Source organism: Macrobrachium rosenbergii, chromosome 9 (genome assembly GCF_040412425.1).
Source record: "Macrobrachium rosenbergii isolate ZJJX-2024 chromosome 9, ASM4041242v1, whole genome shotgun sequence".
In the NCBI taxonomy this organism is placed as follows: Eukaryota; Metazoa; Arthropoda; class Malacostraca; order Decapoda; family Palaemonidae; genus Macrobrachium; species Macrobrachium rosenbergii.
The window spans coordinates 43,998,239-44,023,238 of NC_089749.1; the positions used below are offsets into that span (position 1 = coordinate 43,998,239).

Genomic DNA, 25,000 nt, shown 5'->3' on the forward strand with positions numbered 1-25,000 from the left:
ACTTCCTCAACACAGTGTGGGTGTTGTATTATCCGTTACTGCTGCTAAATTGCGAACCTTAATAGGCTCTTAAGTTTAAGAGGTTTTAATAAGATGAAACCTATGGCCCTTACACGGATCCATCTCAAAATCTTGTCAACTATTCTCTAGTCCTAAGTCCACCTATTTACAAAGTTCTGGAATCCACCAATAACGCTTTAGAATATCGTCTGCACAAAATAACAATCGGAAACGGCAAAACACAACCCCGGGAGAGAGGAAAAATCTGTACCTGAAAAACGAAGAATAATAATAATAACGGTAAAACGGTGCTTAATCACAAAATGACTTCTTTTCCCTCTCCCAAATTCTGAAATGAGCTTCATCAAATTAGAGGGGCGGATGGCAAGGAGTTGGCGAGCTACTTCTCGTCCCCCGTAATGAGTTTCTGACAAGTCCTGACACGTCTTTGACAAGCCACAGTCGAGGCAATTGACAAGGGGTGTCACTTGTCCCAAACGCCCCAACAATGGCTCAAGTCATCCCCCGGTTATACTTCTTGTTAGGAAAATGTTTACCTTATCGATGCGTCCATCGTCGGGGGCTGGTGCTGTAGGAGAGGGAGGAGGAGGACGGGTGGGAGGGGGGTGAGGAGGTTAGACTGAAGTGGAGAAGTATAAAGAGAAGGCAAAGCCGAGAGGATGATGAACAGAAGAATCGGAGAAGGTAGAGAAGACGGTGAAAGCCCAGATGGTGTTGACTGGTGACGTAAAAATGAATGCGGTGTGAGCAGTAAAGCATCGAAAGAATATATGGGTTAGAGAAAATACCAAACGGCAATATAATGTAAGACACATGGACCTGATGTGCCGTATTCATATCTTAAATGGGAACCCATTCCATAAAGAGAGACTAATATGCAATCATGCACGAGGCAGAGATAGAGGGAATATCTTTTGGTGTCTATATTTTTCAGTAATTCTCTTAATGTTAACCGACAAATCGCTATTGTGGAATTATATTAGTTCTTCCTCTCTAATTTAAGTCTTATCCATTCAAATTCCATGATACTGTCGATTAAAAACCCAATGAATAATCCTCGTTTTAGGCTTGCTTCAAAATTTCCTTACATGCAGACAGCAGCGAGTTGCTGTTGACGGGATCTTGAGCGAACCAAGAACTATTGTGTCTGGAGTTCAACAGGGTAGTGTTCTTGGCCCACTGTTATCTTAGTGTATACAAGGTTGTTCAGTATGCCGATGATGCAACACTTGTGAGTATAGTAGTCTCCACTTGCTGAACTCCAGTAAAACAAAATACACTATTGATGAGCAGATATCATACAGATTTTCCACCCCATCCTCCCTTTCAAGTGGATGGAACTTTGCTGAATGAGTTTGAAGCTTTAACTATTCTAGGTGTAACTTTTGACTCGCATCTTACTTTTGAGAATAATCTAATGAAGGTGTCAGAAAATGCCGCACGAACGTAGGTATTGTGCGTAAGGCCTCATACATATTTATAAAAGTGATAAAATTGATGCAACCCGTTTAGGTCACTGGTCCTTCCTTTACTAGAGAACTGTTCTCTGGTGTGGATGTCTGCTTCTGCCAGAGATTTTTCTTTTTTTAGGTACAATGGCTCGTGGCGGTAGGTTTCTGTTTCCTAATGTTATGACTTGTCAATTTTTCTTGAGCTGTATTTTAACGGATATCTTTCACATTCACAATTGATTCCTGGTCCCTTTTCCTGCCGAGAGCAACCAGATTTGCTGAACAACAGCACCAATTTGCAGTAAATAAATGTGCCTCGCTGTTGAGCTTCTCAGTTCCAACGGTCCTTTATTTCTCACACTGTTGGACTGTGGAACAGCCTCCCTGAGGAAGTGGCGCAACTGGAACTTCAAAAGTTTAAGTGAAGATGCAACGCATTACTACCCGAATGCATAATAATATACTTACATATCTGTTTGTTTATTAACTTGTTAATTTATTCTTTCTTTTTTAATAAGTGATTCTTCTTTCTGTATTTCCTATTGCCTTCACTTCTTTCTAATGAACACTGCTAATGAGTACTGTATACTTTGGAAGCTTGAATTTCAAGTCGATGGCCCCTGTGGGCTTGTTCCATATGAATAGGGTTCATCTTCAGAATAATAATAATAATAATAATAATAATAATAATAATAATAATAACAGTATTTTCTCTCCTCTCCCCTTAATAATATTGCCCACAATAATTGCAGTTATTTAAGCAGCAACACCACCAAAGCACATTCTCTAATTCCGAACAATTATTCGGGAACTAAAGTTCTCATTTCATAACAATAAACCAGAGTAATAAATAAGGTCATAAAACTGCTGGCTGGCGATTTAATATGTATGACTTGTGGGGCTCATCGAGTATGAAGCTGTATGTTGATACTGGAGAACACAACTTAGAGACACACACATGTATGTAATATCTATATATCTATATACACACATATATATATGTAATGTCTATATATATAAATATATATATAATATATACATATACCTGTATATATACCGTAGATATATATATAACTGTATATGCAGTATTATATGAAGTAAGATTACTTGGCTAAGACCAAGAGAGCATAGAACTATTGGAGAAATTTAAAGTCATTAACCCAAAACTACCTTACTTTTATGGACTTCCCAAAACTCACAAAGATAATCTTCCAATTAGACCTATCATCTTATGTGCTGGAGCTTTCAATTATAAAATTTCTAAGTGGTTAGCCGGCCTCCTTTCCCCTTTCTTAAAATAGATACATTTTCTCCTAGTCACGTTAAACATTCTGAAGATTTCTGTCACAAATTCAAAGAAGCACAGATACCACTTCACAACATATAACTTTTAAGCTTAGATGTACTGTAGATTCCCTATTTCCAAAGGTACCAGTAAAGGACGTTCTACAGTTTTTGAGGGAAAAATTAGCCCCGTATTCAGATCATTTCCCACTAGTCCTAGAAAAAATAATGTGTATCAACAACGTCTTTTCTTTCAGGGAGTCGTTCTATAAACAAAAATTCGGGTACAGCATGGGCAGCCATTTCATTCCTGTTTTAGCCAGGCTATACTTGGAATATTTTGAAACTGTAATAATAAATGCAATAAAAATTAAAGACATGCTGTGGATGCGATGTGTAGATGATATCCTAACATTTTGGGATGACAGGTGGGGCAATTTTAACAAATTTCTTTCAAAACTAAATGCATTAGTGCCCAGCATGAAATTCAAAGTTGAGTGAGAAAAAGACAACAAAATTTCTTCTCTTGACGTTTCAATAATTAGAGACAAGACAGAATACAAATTTACAGTATACAGAAAACCCAACTTTTTCACTTACATACACTATTTTAGTTATGACAGATCTATCAAGATCGGCGTAGCCAGCAACTTATTCTTAAGAGCCTTACGGGTTTGCTCCCCCGGATTCCTAGAAAAGGAATTTGAAGTAATCCGTAGTTAGCTGTCATCTTTGAAATACCCTGACCATATAATTCAGAAAGTGATCCATAAAGCTAACACAATATTCTGCCGTCCCCTGCAAAACAAGACTAGAGAGACACCCAACAAAATTAAAATCCCACACCTGGACAGGATTAAGAAGTTGACAGTCTCTTGGAAATTCTAACACTTTTGCTTTTACCTACCCAAACACCTTAGCCAAATCCCTGATTAACGTCCAACAACAGCCAGTCCCCAAAGAGACAGGGATATATGGAATACCCTGCCTCGACTGTTACAAATCGTATATCGGTTTTACAGGTAAATCACTCCCCCCAGAGATTAATACAACATAAAAGGTCAGTACGGTATGGCCAACAGAGCTCACCTATTTTTAACCATATAAATAACCATAACCACAGGATAAACTGGAATGCATCTCGTATAATTTATATAGCAGCAATTGTCGGTTCAGAAGCCAGATGGTGGAATCAACCCTGATAAAACAAAGAAATACGAAGAATCTATCAAAAGGATCATGGGACTCAGATATTATAGATAAAATCTTCCTTCACCCAGCGATTAAGAAGATTAAGAAGCCATCAACTGGAGTGACGTCACGGGTGACCTCTGGATATCTTGGCATAAACACCGCCTGTCTGTATTCCTTACTTCATTCATATCCTTGCCAGTAGAGGGAGACAGTTTGGGCTCTGAAATACAGCAATTACTTTCTACCTTTTGGCATTTTTATGGGCTCCTTCTATTAGATGGATTTCTGTTTTAACAGAAAATATTTCGTAGTCATATATGCACCTGTTCATAATGTATACAATACAATATGCTGATTGATTATCTGCTCCTAGTAATTTTCACATGGATTTGAGATCCGATTAAAAATTATATATTTTCCATACTTTGTTGTTCAACACTATAAAATCGGTTATTACATTTGACGAGTGTATATTTGTTCAATCAAATCAAAATAAATGGTATAAAAGTACTCTATACTTTTATTCCATAGTCAATGACTGTATTTATTTCCCCTGCGTCACACTTTAGAATTCCCTTTTTGCTTTTCTTATCCACTACTAGCGAGGTAGATCCATCTCTCCCTTTAAGCTTAACCCCCCTTCCCCTCCTGTCTCTCTCTTTCTTTCTTCCTTTCCGTATTTTCGTCTGACCTGGGATAGATAATGTTATAGTTCTTCTGCCCTTCCCTTTGACCTCTATATATAAAAAAAAATTCTAAATATTAAGTTCAATTAATTCTACATTTACACACATAACACCACCTACAAGAGGCATTTCCTAGTTCATATAAACAATTACTATCTAGAAGAGGTTGCTCCAAGTTTATATAGACAATACTATCTAGAAGGAGCATTTCGTAGGGTCTTCTAGACCCTATAGAATAGCTGACGCGGTCGCTGAACACGTAAGACAGCGCCTATTCAGCCATTGTACTCGCGATATTAGAATCTCCGGATATATATTGTTTCCATGTGGAATGTCTGTCGGTACTTACATAGGATTACTCCGGTATTGCTGTTGGAGGTACTGGCAAACAGGACGTTCTCTCTCTCTCTCTCTCTCTCTCTCTCTCTCTCTCTCTCTCTCTCTCTTATAAACTGTAAATGAACCACACTGCTCCAACTATAGCAAATTCATTCTTCATTCTCTCTCTCTCTCTCTCTCTCTCTCTCTCTCTCTCTCTCTCTCTCTCAATAAGATATTGCTCTCTTTTCTGAACATATACCTCTTCAATTTTTTTATGAGTAAACAACTATCTCTCTCTCACAATTATATGCTCTCTTTTATATATATATATATATTTATATATAAATATATATATATATATATATATATATATATATATATATATATATATCTTAACGAAGGCTCTATTTTCTTCAAGTTATATATATTATATTAATAACAATACACACGCGCGAACACACAATGAATATCATTAAGGATTTGAAAGGCAGCATTTCACTTAAATATATTGCTATCAACAATGCTCTCTCCCTATTTCAAATAAAATTTAGCCAAGAGTCCTATGAGCACTTACTTTTAACACAATCCTCTCTCTCAAAATTTCATCCAAGTACCCGAAAGTATGCCTAATTTTGACGAAATATTCTCTCTCTCTCTCTCTCTCTCTCTCTCTCTCTCTCTCTCTCTCAACTTCGGACATAAAAGTACTTCCTTTGAACAGATTGATAGCAATGTATGTCCTATTTTAAGCAACCTTTTAATGCTAGTATGTTTTCTCTCCTTTTCAGATTTTATGGAACCTCTACAAAGCAGTGAGGAGGCCTTAGCAGGTGGGAAAGAAACATCTTGCCAACTGTGATACACTTGCTATTCTACCAGATAGAAAAAGCTTTCAATGTAAAGAAAATGAAAACGTCTTCCCGACAGTGAAAAACCTCATATCTTATTTATAAGACGAGTGCCTTAATAAATGAGAATGAAAACTTCTTGCCTACAGAGAGAAAAGGCCTTAACTGGTGAGAAGGATAGCTTCTTGCCTATAGTGGTAACTTATTATTATTAGAGAGAAAAGGTCTCACCAAGTGATAAACTTTCCATCTTGTCGCTGAAAAAAGGTCTTATTTAATCTTAAGATAAAATCATTGTGACAGAAGTGCAGAGATTAAAATAAAAAGCTTAATTCTCGCCGATACTGATATAGGTGTCAAAACATTCTGCCAAATTTTCACTGGTTAACATTTCTACACTTTTACTGCTTAATCGTTTCTTAACTTCTCTACTTATATAAGACTTTTGGGGGATATGAAATGGCATGAAATTGAACAGTTCTTTAGTAAGGTCAATTCTGTTGCATTTTCGGTGTGGACAGAATGAAGGACTAGCATCGACGGAATTTTATTTTTCAATTAATCTTAAGGATTTTTTAACCAAAAAAGTAAGCATTACTGACTTGAAATACACGATTTAAAAACATTATGCCAAGTCCTTGATCTGTGTGTACCAACGAAAAATATAAGACAATTTGGTAAACGAAATCGATTGCACCTACCAAATTCAATATTATACCGCGAACAGACCTCATTACTGCGAGAGGTATTGGCGTAACAGTAACCATCATTAATTTTCTTCCTCATTGATTGTCTCCCTGTGAAATAACATTATTCAAATCTCTGACGCTGACGAATGGCGTTTTCACTTTCATTTGCGTAAATACGAACCGCGCTGGACCTTCGCTGTAGAGGGCGGAACACTTTATGATACTGGGGTGTTCTAGTCTATCTGTTTAAGAAAGGTGCATTCGATTTTGAACCGTAATAAATGGTATTTGAAATCGTGTACATGACGTAAAACTTAAATCTTGTCGCTTACGGTGAAAATAAAAGAAAAATGAAAAAGAAAAAGAGGTTATTAATTAGCAATTTAATACGCGTAAATGGCGTAAGGAAACGAACTTCGGATAAAATTAAAGACTTGTCGTACCCGCCTTTGAAAAATATATATTAATAATTAAAGGAATTCGTTTCCGATTTCATCTACCTAAATATAGAGGTACAAAGTAAGAAAGAGACTTCATGCTATATAGGACTGTTTGCTATAGTATATCGCATTGTAAGGTGATTTTGATTTATAAATCGGTTTTAGTTTTCTATAAAAGAAAACTATTGTCCGGCTTTGTCTGTCCGTTCGCACTTTGTCTGTCCGCCCTCAGGTCTTAAAAACTACTGAGGCTAGAGTGTTGCAAATTGGTATGATGATCATCCATCCTCCAATCATCAAACATTCCAAATTGCAGCCCTCTAGCCTCAGTAGTTTTTATTTTATTTAAGATTAAAGTTAGCCATAATCGTGCGTCTGGCAACGATAGACGACAGGCCACCACCGGCCCGTGGTTAACGTTTCATGGGTCGCGGCTCATATAGCATTATACTGAAACCACCGAAATATATATCTATTTTCGGTGGCCCTGATCATACGTTGTACATAAAACTTGATTGCGCCTTAGAAACTTCGGCGCATTTTTCACTTGTTTCAGTTATTCATGATATAGTGTAGCGTGTGAAGTAACTAACACTACTTACGAATTTTGAATGAAGCATCGTGATGTTGCTCTAATCCTTTTTTATCAAAGATTATATTTAAATGCTGTTGGAGATTAAGCTGGCTATATGCCGGCACGGTTTTATTTATTTATTTTTTTTTCTACTCCTAGTAGTAAACCTATTATAAATGAACCACATTATTCAACCAAATCTACAAATATGATGGGGAACATCATGAATAACACATGGACAGTGAATAATTTTGCATAAGCAAGCGTAGACAATTAGAAAACTCTCTAAACGCTAAAGAGAGACAGGAACAGAAAATGTTTTATAATTAAACAAGAAAAAAGTTTGGAAGTGCACATGAAAAGTTTAAAAGATCACTAGAAACCATCTGTGAAATATATTGAGATCTGAAATTTGTCTAATTTTTCGTTGCAGGTGTAAATAGACAAATTATCTGAAAAAACTGAAGTGAAAAATAAAGTGGACTTAATTATACAAAGCTGAATTAAAAATAATATCCAATATAAGTAAATGCCTGAAAGATACGTGATAAACGAATTAAAGGAATTAAAAACAATTTATTGTAATAAAAAATAATGGTGATACGAAACAAAAAATAATACAGAACAAGACTCACTATTTCAATGAAGGGCAAACAGAATGGATTATGTCAATAATAGAAAAGTAAAAAATAAACGTTTCAAATAATGAAAAAAGTAGTGACAAAAACACTTAAGGACTTCAATTAAAATATTGCAGTAATTACTAATATAAATAAACCATAGGTAAAAAAAAAAGAGTAAAAGGTATCGGACAAAATAACAAGGAAAATAAATGTAGTGCGATACTCCAAAGAAAAACACTTTGAGATCTTCAAGTGGGAAAAACTCTAAGTCCATATTAAAAGCAAATACCTCGTAAAAAAACGAAAACAAAAAACGACCAGGAACGGGAAGAAAAAAACATAATAAAAGGGCCAGAAAATAACAAACAGGAAAAACAGAAACCCTCAACAGGAAAAGTTAGAAAAGCAAGAAAAACCATAAAAGCCTGAAATAAACTCAGAAACAAACCCAAACCAAAGAAGGCATAGAAGCCGTTCTCCATCCACCACCATCCGCCACTCCCCCACCAGGAGGAGTATCGCCAAAGTTATAATGATAATGCTTCCATCAACGAGCTCCCACACAGCTGCTACCTGCGCCCCAACGACGCTGGTGTCATTGCTTCTGTCTCTTTTGCTCTTCCGGATCTCAGGTAGGTCTTGCTTGGGGAGCCGGGAGGAGGGAGGGAGGGAGGGAGGGAGGGGGGGAGGGAGGGGTGACGGTAGGAAATGGGAGCTTCGGAGGTCAAAAAAGATGGGGAGGAGGGACGCTGCAGCTGACACTCTTCTCATAATTCGGGAGATACGGATTTTATTGCATTTTCTACTTAATGCTGTTCTTTCAGTTTTAACTGTGAAGTCGGCTTGGTTTTGTAAGTCGGAAGCGTTTGTGTGTAAGTGTATGTGCACAGATATATTTAACGTGTAGGTATTACTAGGTTATTTCGTATAGGTTTTGTATATGTTACTGATTTACATAACACATATAACGTCACAGGTCATAAACATGTAATGCGTATGTGTCAATTTGAACAACTTCCTCTAGTTAATACTTGGATTTCCTCGCTAAGTTTTTGTAGAATTTTACATGAGACACATAAAAACACACATATATATACATACATATATATATATATATATATATATATATATATATATATATATATATATATATATATATATATATATAATTTATCAAATCTCCCAATATGTATCAGTCCTCTGAAAATGGCTTAGCAGTAAAGCCGAAACTGGTTAGGATTTACAATCTTGTTTAGTTTTCCCTGTGGTTGATTAGATTATATATATATATTATGTAATATATATATATATATATATATATATATATATATATATATATATATATATATATATATATATATATATATATTATATGTATATATATACATATCTATGTGTATATATATATGAATATAAAAGGCCCATAAAACACTATTTGAACGTTGCAACCATATATTCCGGGCACTTCCTTCTGTGTCCCTGTTCACTGGTAAAAAGACATTCATGTGCACATATATAAATAAACACAGGAATATGAAATCAATTTCGGCTTAGGATTTACAACCTTGTTTCAATTTCCCTGTGGTTGATTATATATATATATATATATATATATATATATATATATATATATATATATATATATATATATATAATATATATATATATATATATATATATATATATATATATATATATATATATATATATATATATATATATATCAGCCACTGGGAAAATGAAACAAGGTTTCAAATCCTAACCAGTTTCGGCTTTACCGCTAAACCATTTTCAGAGGGCTGATATACGAGTATACCGGGAGATTTGACAAACTAAATAACGTACAGATTAATTGTAAGTCCAGCATAGTGAGTTTTGACGTGACTTCATTATTCATAAAAGTATCTGTTGACGATTTGCTGCCGTTTTTAATGGATACGTTAGAGAACAGACAACTTGATGTACCATTTTCCAAGAACACTAATAGATTAAATTAATATATGTGTAAAAGAATGTAAATTCTAATTCAACAAGAATTGCCTAATACACAGAGCTAGTAATGGATTTAAATACAGAGTGTAGAGAAAACCCACAAATATTTCTGCCTATGTTCATTTTCATTCTGATCACTGCAATAAAGTAAATTATTATTATTATTATTATTATTATTATTATTATTATTATTATTATTATTATTATTATTATTATTATTATTATTATAGTAGTTTAACCAGAGAAATTAATTTTCATATTCATGCTTTAAACAACGTTACTTGTATGTAGCCCTGAATACACTTATGATGAACCAGACGATTAGGAACATAGGCAAGAAATTGAAATATCCAGACTCTGCATTGGAAAATGTATTAAAAGTAGCAAGAAAAGCTTTTTATGATAACATTAAAGAAACTTATAACACAAAAAAAAACTACTAGTACTACCAAATTTTACTTTATGTACCATGTAAAACAATAAAATAATGAAACGTACTTATAAGAACTCTCCCAACAATGCTCAAGTAAGTCTTGTGATCAATTTTATATTGGGCCGACCGGAAAAACATTGGGAAAGAGAATATAGCAGCATAAAAGTTGCGTCAGATGTGCACAAATGAACAGTGGAGCTTTCGTACATGTAAGTGAACACAATCTTACCAACAATTGGGCACTGGCAAAAACGATACTTTATTAAAATAATGCACTGGAAAGAAACATCACTGAGTCTAGTATTATAAAAGAAAGTTTTTGTAAGAATATGAGTATCAGGCAATATCCGTTAATTTCAAAAGAAAATGTAAAATGCTCAAATTTTAAGGAAGGTACTTGACTGACGGGGAAAAGGTAAGTGGGGCAACCGCACGATAATCGGATTTGTACACATTTATCTGTCATTAATGAGTGTCAGGTCACCACACTCCCGCGCAGGTCTCCCACACACCTGTCAGGTGTGAATATTTGGTTTCCAGCAGTCTGAATGTTTGTATGTACAGTACTGTCCCACTACCATCTACATAGTAAATTTCTACCTCAATGTACCAGTCCTCTGAAAAAGGCTTAGCATGAAAACCTAACCCAGTCAAGATTTACAACACAGTTTCCTTTTTTTCTTGTGGTTGTCAGATATACAGTATATATATAAATCACGCGTCATAGCGATTATAATCATATATATATACAGTATATATATATATATATATATATATATATATATATATATATATATATATATATATATATACATACATATATATATATATATAAATATATATATATATATATATATATATATATATATATATATATATATACATACATATATATATATATATATATATATAATATATATATATATATATATATATATATATATATATATATATATAAAATTTACATATATATATATACTGTATATATATACACATGCATACATACTGTATACATATATAGATAGACACATATCTAGACAGACAGATATAGTAAACGTGTATGTGCGTGTGTTTGAGCACACTTTCTAATTTATATATTCCATACCGTTTACCGCAAAAACATTTTTACATTTTTGCGTGATTTAAATGCATACATACATACATACATACCAAACACGCATACACATTGCGTAATTTTGTGGATGCGTGTGTGTAAATGTGTGTAAGTCCTTATAAAGTTCAAACTGGACCTATCTCGAAATATTTGTGTAGATTATTTAAATGCAAAAGCACATTCATACGCATACAAGTGTGCACATATGTATTACATTATTACTTCTGGGTACATTTTATTTAGTTCCACTTACTTTATTATTCAGATGGATAGATGTACCAAATTGTCCACCCACAGTATAAAATTGTCCTCCTGAGGAAAGCTATCATTAAGAGCCAAAATTAGTAGTTTCCTTTGTATGTCATTCGAAGTAACAGCAAGAATGGATGGCTGCTTTGCAGCTAAATACGGTATCATTATCTTGTCATTTGATTTTTGAGATAGCATTATTTAGTGTGACAGGCAGACTCTGTTGCCGTTGAAATGTCTGTCTATCTGTCTCTCTCATATTAATTTGCGTGAATATATACTCTGTATTAGTTATGGTTTTTATTCTTTTCATTAGCAGTAAAGGAACACGATATGTTTCAAATCCATTATAACTATAAGAAGCAGCACTATTATTATTAATATTATTATTATTATTATTGTCATTATTATTATTATGACGGGGAATAGAAGTCGCTACTATACTTTCCTATCAGCTAATTAATGAAGGATGAATTCCATGTGCTAATACTTCCACAATCTAATTTATCCCCAAAAGACCCCAACATGCACATAGACACACACACGTGTGTGTGTGTGTGTACGTATGTATGTATAATATATATATATATATATATATATATATATATATATATATATATATATATATATATATATATATATATATATATATATACAACGAAGTTTTATGAGACCTAAACCACTCCAGCATGTACGAGTGACACGGAATCACAATAATAAGAAATGCAATAAAAAAGACAGAAGACTCTTTAATTGGTTCATCATCAAATGGCCTGTGATGTACTAATTAGCCTTATGTCACGTCGAGAAAATACATGACTCATGCTTACAATCTTTCCTTCTATTTTTCAAATTGATTTTTCCATATCGACTCGGGGATCCATTGTCAATCCAGCTCCTCGGCATTTTTTCATCTCCCTTTGTCAATCGGTGCTCCTTGGAACGCCATCCACCTGGTCTTGTAAGAGATTCCGAGGAACAAAACAAGATCCGAAAAATGGCATCCGGCACCTCGGACCAACACCTGAGGGAGGGCACCTTCTTCCAGCAAACAGGGACAAATATTCTCGGGAGAAATCACGGCGTTGAAAACAATGATATTAGATTGGGTCTCTCGTTCCTGTCTCGATTCTTTGCCGTCTTGTTTTAACTCGTGAAGGGCGTCAATGAATATTCGTGGAATGTAATAAGCTCTGTGAAAAGTGTAGAGAACGTCTGCACAGTATTAGACATTTTGACGAAATCCGTTGAACATTCTGATGCCTGGAAAATTGTGAGGACGTCAGGGAGACATTAATATATTGAAGGATTAATATGATTCTAGACATTCTGGTCGTCTGGAAATGTAATGTGGACGTCGTTCGGAAGGATATTAGAATGTTGTGGAAGGTTTTAGAGAGAGAGAGAGAGAGAGAGAGAGAGAGAGAGAGAGAGAGAGAGAGAGAGAGAGAGAGAAACACGTCTCATTACAATTTGACCGAAGACCAATTTTCGTTACCTGTTTTGCCAGAAATAAGAATGAGAAAAAACTAAAAAAAAATAAAAAAAAATTTAAACCACTTCTTGATTACAAAATGCCAAAAGGTGCAAAATAAAACTTTCTGTGGTCCACAATATTAATGGTTACTTATGCCTACACATAAAAGCATGGGGCGCATACTTCCCTAACATATTTCAGTTGAGAAGTTTCCGAAAGCAAGATTTCACAGCACGGATATGTGGGATTAAATCTCGCTGTGTACCTAGGGATGCTGTAAGTTGGTTAAGACCTGAAGAGGTCTGTGAAAGCAATGAAGGCGGTAAAGTGATTGTTATCAAAGACTTGCATGTCATTTGGTTCACTGCCTGGTAAGCTTCCTCAAGAACTACTAAGAGTAGGCTATACCCGTCATTGTTAGAAACTGCTTGACAATTCGCATTACTGACGTGAAATTTTGCATCCATAAAGCTATCTTTAACTTTGTCTGTATATACACACTGCATCAATAAAGTACGTTTTCAATACAATACACTTCAATACATGTCTGTATAGAACTGTATGCAAGTTAGGTTAAGCGGCCCGCGATTCTACGTTTAGGCATAAGTAAGCACAAACGTCGTGCATACCAGAGTTTTTTGAGGAAAGCAAGGAAAAGAATACAAGATTAGGTAAATAGGCGCCCTACCCATTTATGTTTAGGCGTAAGTAACCATTAATACTGTGGATCACAGAAAGTTTGATTTCATACTTTTTGGTGCATTTTGAAAAAAAAGCGTGGTTTAAAAATTTTTTTAATTAGTTTTATTTGTGATTTTTTTGTGTTTGACAGTTAAATGAGTACTGCCAGCATCACCAAGTGACTGAATCGGTCGGTACTAATGTACGAATCTGGGGTCCGACACCGCATGTTTCACACCTATGAAACCATAATCCCTTGGCTAGGTATTTCTGCATACTACACAACCATAAAAATGTAGTGTTTAATTTTTTTTTTCTTCTTTTTTTAATATTTCATTGTCACCGACTTTCTACATGTACACCAAATCTGGGCGAAATCGGTTTGGTAAAAGTGGGTCAAAAATCGGTTGCAAGTTTTTGACCCACACAGACAGACAGGCAAACAGACAGACGTCAGTTAAATAAAAGCGTGTTAAAATATACGAATAAGTTAAGTATACTTTAGTTTTACCAGACCACTGAGCTGATTAACAGCTCTCCTAGGGCTGGCCCGAAGGATAAAAATGTTGCGTCTGTGTTAAGCATAAGAACACGCATTTTTATTAGTAATAATTAATGTTGTTGGGAAAACTATTTATATTTAGACTTAAGTGCCAAAATATGTCCTCTCTCTCTCTCTCTCTCTCATATATTACTTGGGCTTTCTCTGTCTCCTCTTTTTATATTTTTTACATAATATATATATATATATATATATATATATATATATATATATATATATATATATATATATATATATATATATATATATATTCAGATTATATTCCTATATTTACAAGCTAGCTCTCTCTCACCTTATTCCGATATTCTCGGCTTCCTTGCGTATATTTTTTATTAATCTCTCTCTCTCTCAATTTATACATGCCTCGTTATCAATCTTCTTCAAGGCAGTAGAACAAGTACTTAGAAAAACAAAAAAAAACAAACACACGTTAAAGAATAAAAAAATATTGTCTCTCCCCATCTACTAATTTATCGATTGAAGCCTCTTTAGCGTCGTATTCCAATGAAAGAAGAAAATTTACCTATAATGAAACATATACCTAGATGACCTTATTCTTTCAAATGCTCTCAAGGGGTTATCGTGATTACTCTTGAAGGATGAGTTAATATAGCTATCGCGAGTCTTCTGTTCCTGTTAAAAGGCATCAAATAATATACATCATAAAACAATATCTATTAAAACGATTGAATTAGTTTCACGTCATTCTCCTCGCACCAGCATACATTGGTACACATTTAAAGATGGGTTAACTTGCGAGCGATAGCCTGGTAGCAAATTCAATCACACCTGAGCGGACTTATAACTAGGGGTGCTCACAGCAGAAAGTCTGTGCGATACAACTGTAGTTTCAAGGTACGCAACTATTTCCATGTTTGTGCGTGGCGCCAGAGTGTACAGACTTTTAATAATCTCTTAGCAAGTCTTCAGGGATAAGGCTGTTAGTCCTGCATCATTTTTCTTGACCCAGACGCTGTTATCTATATACAGAGGGGATAGACGTGAATCGAGTGGCTGATGTCACTTTCCCGAAATATTCTTTGTGCATCCAGTACTTACTAGAATGCGCTGCACTGCAGGCAGGATGAGCTGATCATGGGGCTAAGAACATCATCCCACAATACTAAGGGGCAAAGACGATAGAAAAAAATAAATAAATAGCACTGTACAAATTTCATACACACGGAGCTCTGGGAGCCATTTCCTGAGGAGAGAGGACTTGAATACTAAAGTGTATAAGTGTGTGTGTGTGTGTGTGTGTATATATATATATATATATATATATATGTGTGTGTGTGTGTGTGTGTGTGTGTGTGTGTGTATGAAGATGTGTGAAGTAAGCAATAATGAAGACTTTACTGCACATCAGCTTCATCCGCACGTCAACAGTTAAAGAATGAATGTGTCAGTGATCGTTGATTTATTTTTGTCTCTGGCCCCACCCCCTGATGGGAAAAACGACGTCATATTGACATAATACATGTAGATTCCTAATTTTCCGAAGCATGTGTATCAAATACCGCAGAAAATGCATCCATAACAAAAGTAATTTTAGAAAAAACACATCTAAAAACGAGTACCCCTAAAAATAAATGTGACCAGATGATAATGTTTATGGACAATCCACAGCCGGGTTAGTTTGATGTATCCGCTTTAGCATTCATCAATCACATTGTGTCGCAGAGCATTTACCAGTTCAGGGACTAGGGGGGATGGTTAAGAGAAGGGATGCGGAAGCGTGGGGATGAATATCATAGGAGGTGCACGGGGGAATAGTAGGTGGGGGGTATGAGAAGAAAGGAAGAATGGCATAAAGGAGGAAGAAGCAAGAGAGAGAGAGAGAGAGAGAGAGAGAGAGAGAGAGAGAGAGAGAGAGAGAGAGACTACACTGAAAAGGGAGGTAGAGGAACTGTATTAGGGAGCGAAGAGAGACTGGGGAATAAATAAATAGAGGAACTCCTTGGAGAGAGAGAGAGAGAGAGAGAGAGAGAGAGAGAGAGAGAGAGAGAGAGAGAGAGAGAGAGAGAGAGAGAGAGCAACTGCACTAATGTTTCACAATTACAGTTAATTGCATAGTTGTATTATGCACGTCTTCTCCTCCCCCCACCTTTCCCAAAAAGTGGGCAGTACAGCATTTCCGCTGTAAATCAATTGAAGGAGATTTTTTTGTTCATATCTGTTTGCGAGTGAGAGTCACGTACATGAAAAGTTGAGAATAGAAGCGCATTCTCTTTCTCTCTCTCTCTCTCTCTCTCTCTCTCTCTCAATTCATCTTGCTTAGTTAGCAGTGATCCCGGGGCTCAGAAGCACATCTCTAAATAGATACATCGTAGCAATAACCACTAGTTTGTCGCTCATCATTAGCAAACCAAATTCTTACGTAGCCAGAAAGGAATTTTATGAGGAAGAAAAATTATGTTCCATTATAGATTGATGATATATATATACATATACATATATATATATATATATATATATATATATATATATATATATATATATATATATATATATATATATATATATATATATTATACATACCAGTGAGCAAGGGACGGGAATGCCCGAATGCAGACATCAAATGGGGAGGCGGACAGGAATAGAATACTCTTGAATAGTCATTTGATTACATGTTTATCCCCAACGTTTCATAATCCATGATTACATCAGGAGGGGTTCTAGAATTAAAAAACAAAAAGCATTGATAATAAAAACATTTTGGTGCTCTGCATGTTAAACTTGTTCCTATCAACCCCCTAACGATTGGCTCTATTTTTAAATTTAAGGATCAGCTTTGTGCTACGATGTCCTCCGGAGTGGTGTATAAGTATTCTTGCCCCAAGTGTAATTCGGGGATTTATGTGGGATCCACTTGGAGACTTCTAAAAGTACGCATAGATTCACATAGGGGGGTAAGTTTTCGTACGGGGGTAAAAATCTCCAACCCCGAACACTCCGGCATCAGAAGTCATGCGAAATTTTGTAAAACCCCATTGAAAACAAAGATTTCTGCATAATTGGACGAGCTTCTAGCCAACTGGAACTCCCACTACTCGAGTCTCTGTGATGATAAAACAGCTTGTTCCGAAATTGAACGCTCAGACCTCGGCTGTTCCTTTATACCTGTCGTAATACTAATGTTTTTGTTGTTTTGTTTCTCCTTCGAAGACCTCAGTTTTTGTATTTGTGTCGTACTGACAGGTTGGCTCCATACCCTTAGTCACTTTAATTTATTTATTTATTTATTTGTTTTCTTAATGTGATTTTAAATTTTAGTGCTTTAAAACAAATATTTTAAATATAATTTTTTTAATTGTCTTTTATATATTCTATTTTAATTAATTTCTCAGTGTTTTGCCTGTTCCTCGGTGTCTTTTGTGTAAAAAATTTCCATTTTAAGTAGACTGTCATTTTTTCATGTTCTGACTTTGCCTTTGTATATTTTTTCCGTAATTTTTATTGTCATTGCTTTTTGTTTTTTTTAATTCCAGAACCCCTGATGATGTAATCATGGATTATGAAACGTTGGGAATAAACATGTAATCAAATGACTATTCAAGAGTATTCATGTCCGCCTTCCCGTTTGATGTATATTACATATATATATATATATATATATATATATATATATATATATATATATATATATATATATATATATATATATATATATGTATATGTATATATATGTATATGTATATATATGTATATATATATATATATGTATATATATATATGTATATATATATGTATATATATATATATATATATATATATATATATATATATATATATATTATTCAGATAGATAGACAGTCTATATATATATATATATATATATATATATATATATATATATATATATATATATATATATATATTAGTGCCAGAGTTCGACTCCAACGTGGAGTGTAGCGATTTAGGTACTTTCTATCATATACTTGGTGGCCTTGTTGACCTAAGCAATTATTTACTACCTGATAACTAGTCGTAGTACGAGTTAAAAGGCATGCGGTTTTTCATGCTTTCAAGGAATAAAGAAGTGGAAAGGCTTATAGTTGAGTAAACATATATAATATATGAGAACCTTTCCGCCTATGGACATTAGAGTCACAGAAGAGTATGATCACCTACCCTTCAGATCTCCTCGAGTATAAATAATTCAGGTATTCGAAAGCCTAAGGGTCCTGCCATTATGTCGTAAAATAATTAAGTCGTAACACACGAGTCATAAAGTAAATAAATGATTTTTCGTTTCGGCACAAATGACACTAAATCATTATAAAATTCATGAATGATAGTAACGCACCAGCAGCAGCGGCGATAATATAATGATAATAATAATAAATTGCTCGCTCAAGTCGCGATCATACCCAGGATTCTAAAATGAGAAGCAGGGGCGCTACCGACTGACCCATACAAGTCACAGAAGAAAACTTGAGCCTAAGTACTTCTGTACCTGTGGCATTTCCTGGGCCTTGCATACCACCGAGCTTTACCCAACTTCCCCACCCACCAGTGACCTATATGACAGCATTTCATTTGATTTACCCTTGCCTTTCGACTGAGTCACGAGTTCGATCCCCATGTGAGCTAGAAATTTATTTCTATTAGACTTGTGACTGCATTGAGTTATTTCCATCAATACTAATATTAATGTACTTGAGTTAATAACATTAATAAGTCTTCACAAATCCATTTAATTATCTGACTATCCTATAGGCTGTCGCTGATGATGCTATAAAATTACTTTTTGCGAAACATGGAATTGCAAACATACCCGTTTACCGTCTGGTACCGTATCAAACAACGCGAAATGAAAACAAAATAAATACGATCGTATAAAACAATGTTCGTTATTTTACTTATTTTTCGACAGAATACCATTCCCTTCTCGAAGTCATCAAAGTCACGGATACCACTGACCACTACCAAAAGTTAACCTGTAGTTGAGCCGTTGCCTGTCCCTGACGGCTTACAAGTTGGTGGTATCCGGCGCCAGATGATCACTAACCACATTTACAGCATCCATTTTTATCTCTTTCCTTCCTTTTTTGTTTTTCTTATTTTTGATCTTCCTTTTTTCGTTTCTCTGTTCATTGTATGTGGATCTTACAGCATTCACATTCAACTTACTTATTCTATACAGTTCTTTCTTAAATACTTGATTCAGGTGTTCTCATGCTTCACCCACTTCATTCTGCCAACACCCTTATCCCCATCCCCACCATTCTCTTATTCTCGTGTTTCACCCACTTCATTCTGCCAACACGCTTATCCCCATCCCCACCCACCATTCTCCTATTCTCATGTTTCATCCACTTCATTCTGCCAACACCCTTATCCCTACCCCACCCACCAATCTCCTATTCTCAAGTTTCACCCACTTCATTCTGCCAACACCCTTATCCCCACCAATCTCCTATTCTCAAGTTTCACCCACTTCATTCTGCCAACACCCTTATCCCCATCCCCACACACCATTCTCCTATTCTCATGTTTCACCCACTTCATTCTGCCAACACCCTTATCCCTACCCAACCCACCATTCTCCTATTCTCATGTTTCACCCACTTCATTCTGCCAACACCCTTATCCCTACCCAACCCACCATTCTCCTATTCTCATGTTTCACCCACTTCATTCTGCCAACACCCTTATCCCTACCCCACCCACCATTCTCCTATTCTCATGTTTCACCCACTTCATTCTGCCAACACCCTTATCCCTACCCCACCCACCATTCTCCTATTCTCATGTTTCACCCACTTCATTCTGCCAATACCCTTATCCCTACCCCACCCACCATTCTCCTATTCTCATGTTTCACCCACTTCATTCTGCCAACACCCTTATCCCTACCCCACCCACCATTCTCCTATTCTCATGTTTCACCCACTTCATTCTGCCAATACCCTTATCCCTACCCCACCCACCATTCTCCTATTCTCATGTTTCACCCACTTCATTCTGCCAACACCCTTATCCCTACCCCACCCACCATTCTCCTATTCTCATATTTCACCCACTTCATTCTGCCAATACCCTTATCCCTACCCCACCCACCTTTCTCCTATTCTCATGTTTCACCCACTTCATGCTGCCAATACCCTTATCCCTACCCCACCCACCATTCTCCTATTCTCATGTTTCACCCACTTCATTCTGCCAACACCCTTATCCCTACCCCACCCACCATTCTATTTCACCCACTTCATTCTGCCAACACCCTTATCCCTACCCCACCCACCATTCTCCTATTCTCATGTTTCACCCACTTCATTCTGCCAACACCCTTATCCCTACCCCACCCACCATTCTCCTATTCTCATGTTTCACCCACTTCATTCTGCCAACACCATTATCCCTACCTCACCCACCATTCTCCTATTTCACCACACCGCATCATTCAGACCATATTCATAAATCTCACTCTTCATCGTGGTTTTCACAAGTTTCTCTTACCTTATTCTTTCATCCTTAAACTTCACATACTCGTCCTACAACCATTTATTCTTGTTTCAAGAGGTTTCTCAGCAACGTGTCTATCGACAGTCTCTTTCTCAATCTCATTCGCGCATTCTTGCTGCCTCGAGTTTCATCGACCTCATTCTATCTACAGCCTTTTGCTCGCATCATTCTTATTCATCATTTGAAGGCGAGAAAATTTTATTAGCTACTGCAGCCATAATATTTCAGGCAAAATCTCTCCCTGGCATTTCATGAACATAGGTTTCTTTTTAGATCGGTTAGCGCCGGATGACTCTCTCTCTCTCTCTCTCTCTCTCTCTTTCCTTTCTTTCTTTCTTTTTATCCTTTTCTGTATTTTAAGGGAAAGTTACATCCATAGCTCTTGTGCTCTCTTCCCCCTCCCCCGCCCCAGCCCCCCTTCGCCTATCTTGCATCCCATTTCACCTTTAACTCTTAAAACTCCTGCTATGCACAGGAGTGAAAGAATGGAAAAAAAACAGAACGAATGAAAATTCAAAATCTTATACAATGGTGAACTATTGTATAATTGGGCTGACATGAATTCTCTCTCTTTAACTGGTTTGATAAATATAAAAATTTACTTAATAAATACCAACGAATATATGAATGTATAACTAACATTTAAAATAAATAAGTGCATTAAATTAATTTTAAAAGTAAACAAGAATAAATTAATTGATGAACAGATTAATAACAAAGTAGCACGTGGTAGTGTATGCAGAATTGAGGGAACACAAGTGCAAAGATCAGCTCAGGCGTGTACCGCCAAGAGAAGTTAAACTGGCTGACACTCGACTTCCTAATCGCGTCCTTGAGACATGCCTGCTTTCACTGACCCAGTAAGAGTATATTTAATTTATCAAACGCTTCAGTGAATTGCTGTATACGACAACCACACGATGTTGCATTTGTGGTGTGTTAAAATTTATATATATATATATATATATATATATATATATATATATATATATATATATATATATATGTGTGTGTATTTATATATGCATATACTGTATAGCGCAATATAAACTATACGAATGCGAAACTCTCTCATCCGTTAAAACATGGAGTTGATTAAAAAATTACAGCCCTGACCCCCATTAAAGCAAATTGCATGACAGAATCCCATTATCACAAGCTCTCTCTCTCTCTCTCTCTCTCTCTCCATACTTACAAAATATATATATATATATATATATATATATATATATATATATATATATATATATATATATATATATATATATATATATATATATATATATATCAAATATATATATATATCTGAGTGTGTTAAATTAGAAATTATTTACCAATTCTGAGTCCACGCTATAATTTCTACCATGCTCAATTATCAATTCCGGGTTAAAAAAAAAACCGAAGTATTCTATTCATATTGAAACCACAACGGAGTGATTAGTCTCTTCCCAGTGAAGTTCGCCCTAGAACCAAACGAACGTGCCTTTCCCTGAACGAAACGCACTGAGAAAAATCTACTAGGAGAGGAACACGCCAAATGAATAACTGACTCAGACACAATATTCTCGACAAGAGAGAGAGAGAGAGAGAGAGAGAGAGAGAGAGAGAGAGAGAGAGAGAGAGAGAGAGAAGGGGCCGCCAAAAAGTATCCACCAGCTCTTTTCATCTATGGATATCTTTTTTAATACCGTAGAGAGAGAGAGAGAGAGAGAGAGAGAGAGAGAGAGAGAGAGAGAGAGAGAGAGAGAGAGAGAGAGAGAGATATAACGAAAAAACAAGTTGCCCGTCAACAACCATATTACACCTCCCATTAACCCACCATCTCCCCTCTTCCTCCCCTACAAACCTCCTCCTCCTCCTCTCTCCCTCCCTGTCCCATGGCAAAAGCATGGAAGGTCGTGAGATCCGGGCTCTGTATTCGGGAGCTTTGGTCCGAGATCAACGTTTAAACGCGAGTAAAATGGGCCTACAAATATAGTCAAATAAACCGGCAGGAAACATATAGCAGGGACACGACTGACACACACCACGATATATTTCACCGAGGGAAAGAGTCGACCCACCCGCATTGTTGCACTCCGGAACCTGACCTCGCTGGGCCTATACCCCTTTCCTAGGACCCCTCCTCTCTCTCTATCTTTCCCTCTCCCCCCCTCATTCATATTATATATATGTGTGTGTGTGTGTGTGTGCGCGCGTAAGGCTTTCGAAGAATTACGCCCATCAATAAAAGTGTCTCTCTCTTTCTTTCTCTCTATTACCAGCACGATTATATTGTAAACATGTAATTTTCAAGAAATGGTATATATATCTTATTTGTTTTATCTTTTTTCCTCTCTCTCTCTCTTTTCCCCCTATTATTAATCTTTATGTGTATTGCTAATTTTAGATTTCCTAATCTCTCTCTCTCTAACACAAACAACAGGTTTATTTATAAACATCTAGTTCACACACACACACACACACACACACACACACACACACACACACACACACACACACACATATATATATATATATATATATATATATATATATATATATATATATATATATATATAATATATATATATATATATAATATATATATATATATATATATATATATATATATATATATATATATATATATATATATATATATATATATATATATATATATATATATATATATATATGTGTGTGTCCTTTCTCCCTCTGTCCCCAGCTATTTTTACCAAGTGTTGCCAGCTACTAACACGTTAATGTACTTCTAGTGTTCAAGGGTAATTGGTTATCCCGCTTACTGGATGCGTCTATATACTCGTACACATTGCCATGCTTCCCTATGAATTTATTTATTTACTTTTTTTAATCATGCTTCGCCGAGTCATTTAGTTCAGGTTTCGTTCAACACCCGTCCGTAGTTCATATTGAAGGGAAGGGCTGTCCCATATGTTTCTCTCTCTCTCTCTCTCTCTCTCTCATTCTTTGTTTCCTTCCTATCTGTCTCTCTCCTTTCCTTTCTGTTTCCTTTCCTTTTGCTATCTCTGCCTCTTTTTCTCTTTATTATTGTCTTCCTTTCTCTTTCCCTCTCTATGCTGTTTCTATTTCCCTCTCTCTCTCTCTCTCCTTTCCTATACTCTTTCCATTCCTTTTCTATTCCTCACTCTCTTCCACTTGCCATAACCCATCTCACTCTCTCTACTCTTGTTTTACTCTTGCATAACTATCCCCCCCCCTCCTTCCCTCTATTGTTTCGTCCCAGTCCTCGTCTTACCCTTTCTTCATCTCGCTTTCTTTTCTCTCAACCTCTCTCACTCCCCATCTTATCCTCTCTCTCTCTCTCTCCCTTTTCACACTGCCCAGCTGTCCAGGGTTATCTACATGACGGGACATGTTTCGAGCGCTGGCTCAAACGACGGTGTCACAGTGTTGAAATTAACTTTTTTACGATTCAATTTGCCAAAGGGGCGTAATGCGCATCGTTGCACATGCGGTCTCGCGCGACCTGAACACACCCCCGCACAGAAAGATGTCCTCTTTCAGCCCTTTTAATGAATTGTTGACTCACTTATAACACGTCGGGCCCGTTGATATTGATTGCAGTTGAAAAGGAAGAATGCGATTGTCAGGAACTTTGTTTACTGTATTTGCAATACGAACAGGACGAATTGTTTGCTTGTTTGCAAAATGTTAACGATTCTTTTCGTTCGTTGTTTACATGGCGATAAACGTTTTGTTTATTTGCAGTATTATGACGTTCACTGTTTGCAAATGATGATGATAATGGTTATGAGTGGTTCGGCTGTTTGCAATTTGATGACAAGTTTGTCTTTCTTTGCAGAGTAATATACTAATCTTGCAAGGTAACGGTCATTTTTTGCTTGATTGCCTCATAACAAATAGTT

At 35.8% G+C, this 25,000-nt stretch overlaps 1 protein-coding gene across 1 annotated transcript in view; it reads left to right on the forward strand.

Moving 5' to 3' along the window:
* The window catches only part of LOC136841745 (limbic system-associated membrane protein-like), a 213,723-nt gene that overhangs the window by 109,572 nt on the left and 79,151 nt on the right, over positions 1-25,000 (forward strand). The window contains exon 2 of the mRNA XM_067108996.1: positions 7,942-8,763. Coding sequence (XP_066965097.1) covers positions 8,664-8,763 — 100 coding nt within the window. The 5' untranslated portion in view covers positions 7,942-8,663. The remainder of the gene's footprint in view (positions 1-7,941; positions 8,764-25,000) is intronic.